Consider the following 3,107-nt stretch of genomic DNA (forward strand, 5'->3'; position numbering starts at 1 on the left):
ACGTTACTGTTTCGAAGAAAACAACGCACCACCAGAACTACTACAAAGGAACGACAACATAATCTCTTATCCAATAGGCTTGGTAGGACTTCGGAAAGGATGGATGAATGTGATTCTCAATGGGGTTCTCTTGAAAACCCTATTCGTGATGCCAAATGATTGAGTTGTGAAAATAACATGAAAGACATCATCAAAAGCAGCAAGCAAATACTTTCATTCAATATAAAAAAAACACAAATTCTAGAATATCGTAGATATGAACTTATTTTGCTGTTGCTGTAACAAGTTCATCGTCGACGTATTTGGAAGAACCACCCCCTCCTTCACTGTTTCTATGAGAGTCATCAGCTTCAACTGACAACTCCGGTTCATTCTTGCTTCCACTCATATCAAACTGTGCAGCACCTTCTACTTTGACATATGTTGCACCCATAAGATCTTGCACTCGTTCAAAGCGACGTTGAGCAGCGTCTAAGCGGTCACGTGGAGTCAAGTAACCTCCAATAATGGACAATATCAACCAAACTCCAGTCCATATCGGACAAGCTAATGTAACAGGATCATAAGGATACATAGTGAAAAATATACTAAAGCCAACAAGAATAGATGCAACAACTGGAACAACTACATGGAAAAACCAATTAAGTTGTTTCTGTCTATAATAAAAGATACCAAGAGTAAGGTTTGCAATAATATGTCCGACATAAAGAGCTAATGATGCAGTTGTCACAAGCATAATAAAACCATCAAAGGGTCCCATTGCAAGTCCTGCAATAAGAGCTACAATAGTCGCAAGGAAAGCTACCACTGCTGTCGATACTACTGGATTTTGCTTCTTATCAACAACTGCAAAAATTTTCGGAAATACTAAACCTTCTCTGGCAAACGCAAAAATCATTCTAGCACAGCTATTCAAAGGAGCTAAAGCACCAAGAAACATTGCGTTTAAAATTAAAACGACCATAAACCAGCCAATAACTGCAGTTAGGTAACGCTTGTAGACAATAACTCCAGGGACCAACGAGGCAGCAAACTGTGACATGTCTTTGTATCCCCAACCCACAGTCAAACCATAAGACATAAAGAAGAACAACAATGCTACAGTAGAATAGGCCAATATGACAGCTATGGGTATTTGACGACGAGGATTCTTCACTTCCTCTCCAAGAAATGTCGCTGCAGAATATCCCGAGATGGAAAAAAGAGATAGCAACGCAGCAATAGCAATGTCTGCTCGTGTAGGTGCTAAAGAAGGATGAAACACTTCTCCAGTATTCTTCGAACCAACTTTGATTATCACTGCAAGTGTACAAGCAAACATAAAGACAAGCTCAAATGTACCAATCACAAGTGAATAATCAAGTGATGCTCTGATTCCAAGAAAAGCCAATATATAAATAAGTAAAATAAACGCGAACATAATTCCAATCCATGCCTTCTCAGCATATGAGGCTCCGGTCATCGTACTTATAAAACCAGGGAAAAACACTCCGCCGACAAATAAAATTGCGTTTGTGACAACATTAAAATATGCCAGAATAAACATCATTCCACAAATAAGTCCCCATCTAGGGCCGACTGCTGCAAAGACGTAGGCGTAATACCCACCAGAAGAAGCTACTTTCATAGAATACCAAACTGTCGTATTCATAAGCAATGTACCCGCAATAATAGCCAAGATATATGAAAAAGGAAGTGCTCCCCAAGCATAGTTTGCCGCACTTGTCATAGTCGCCGCCATCGCTCCTGCAGGAGATATCATAGAAACAGACTGAAAGAAAAGATGCCAAAAACCTAAGCGGCCTCTCTTAAGAGTACGAACATTTTGGGCATCTGCTTTATCACCACTCTCGTAAGTTAATAGTAGCTTAACGAAGCGCTCCAAACCCATGTTTCCAACGAAGATGTGGAATCCAAGAACTCACTAAGAATTCGCAAGTTGCGATTGTTTATCTGCAGCTGATTGTCGTTAAGACTACGCGACGTCCGCTAGATACGCAAATTTCAACCAATCAGAGACAAGCTCATTGAAGTTTTCGCACCCTCAGAAGGGATGACAAAAATCTTCCAGCATGAACTTCCTAGTAGCAACGACTGTAAACCTGGATACTACTCGTAGACAACCATTCTCTCGAATCTCTTGACAGTAGTGTAATATTCTCGAATGTCAAGGAGTTCTTAAAGAATATTCTGAATAGTATGGTTTTTAGACATACCAAACGCAGTATCACTCGAGTAGTAAATACCCACTGTTGCAAACCTGCTCAGCTATATATTGTTAACACCAGAAGTGTTCTAGATATATGCTATTTTGAGTTCATCAGAGGAGCGACTTTATATGAATATGATTCTTATAAGTAAGACTGCAAGAAACAGGTGGCCAAGAAGAAAACTGACAGAGAACGTAAAATCAATTCAAGACGTTAGAACGAGGTTTTTCTTGTGTAGAGGTTAATGCACAACTCATATGAGATTCTTTGTATGAAGTACGTCTCAATCTTATCAAGTTTACAATGTAATTCAACTCTGCGGAGGTGGATACAAAAGAAATTAATACCGAAGACATTGAGAGATGATATCACTCATATTCTCGCCGTAATTGTGTGTCAATATAATCAATTCTTCATTAGTACAGTGTTTCCGACTGCATCTTAAAAATGGTCATCTGTGTTCAGAAATAGTAATAGCTGGTTGCACTGCTGATCTTCAAGAGAGAGAATATGTCTTATTTCTACATGATGCAGGAAGAAGTACGATCGTTATCGTACGACTTATCACTGCAAAAGTTACTACTTCAGAATAAAAATTTGAAACCAGAAAAGAACTGGAATCAATTACAGAATACTTCCTTTGGTGGTACTTAATGTTGTCTCTCAACATCCCAAGTTAAAAAGAAGGTTATCCAAAAACACTAGTCTTTCACAACTTTTGTAATCAGCCTTTTATAAAAGCAAGTTTGGAAGAAGCCAAGCTATGACCAGGAGAACTGCTTTCGTTCGTCTCTGATACTATTCATAACACAAGAAAGGAACATTTGTATAATACTTACTCCAGTAAAAATGAGCAAGTATGAACAAATTACTGTCCATAATTTGTATTTATGAAAA

At 38.5% G+C, this 3,107-nt stretch overlaps 1 protein-coding gene across 1 annotated transcript; it reads right to left on the reverse strand.

The window, feature by feature from the left end:
- Positions 1-197: 197 nt before the first annotated feature.
- Positions 198-1,930, reverse strand: Gasu_65340 (amino acid permease, APC family). The gene has a single exon (XM_005702268.1). It carries the CDS (start codon positions 1,889-1,891, stop codon positions 263-265), a length of 1,629 nt encoding a protein of 542 aa, XP_005702325.1. The 5' UTR covers positions 1,892-1,930; the 3' UTR covers positions 198-262.
- Between the last annotated feature and the right edge of the window lie 1,177 nt (positions 1,931-3,107).

Source organism: Galdieria sulphuraria, assembly GCF_000341285.1.
Source record: "Galdieria sulphuraria unplaced genomic scaffold scaf_317, whole genome shotgun sequence".
Classification (NCBI taxonomy): domain Eukaryota; phylum Rhodophyta; class Bangiophyceae; order Galdieriales; family Galdieriaceae; genus Galdieria; species Galdieria sulphuraria.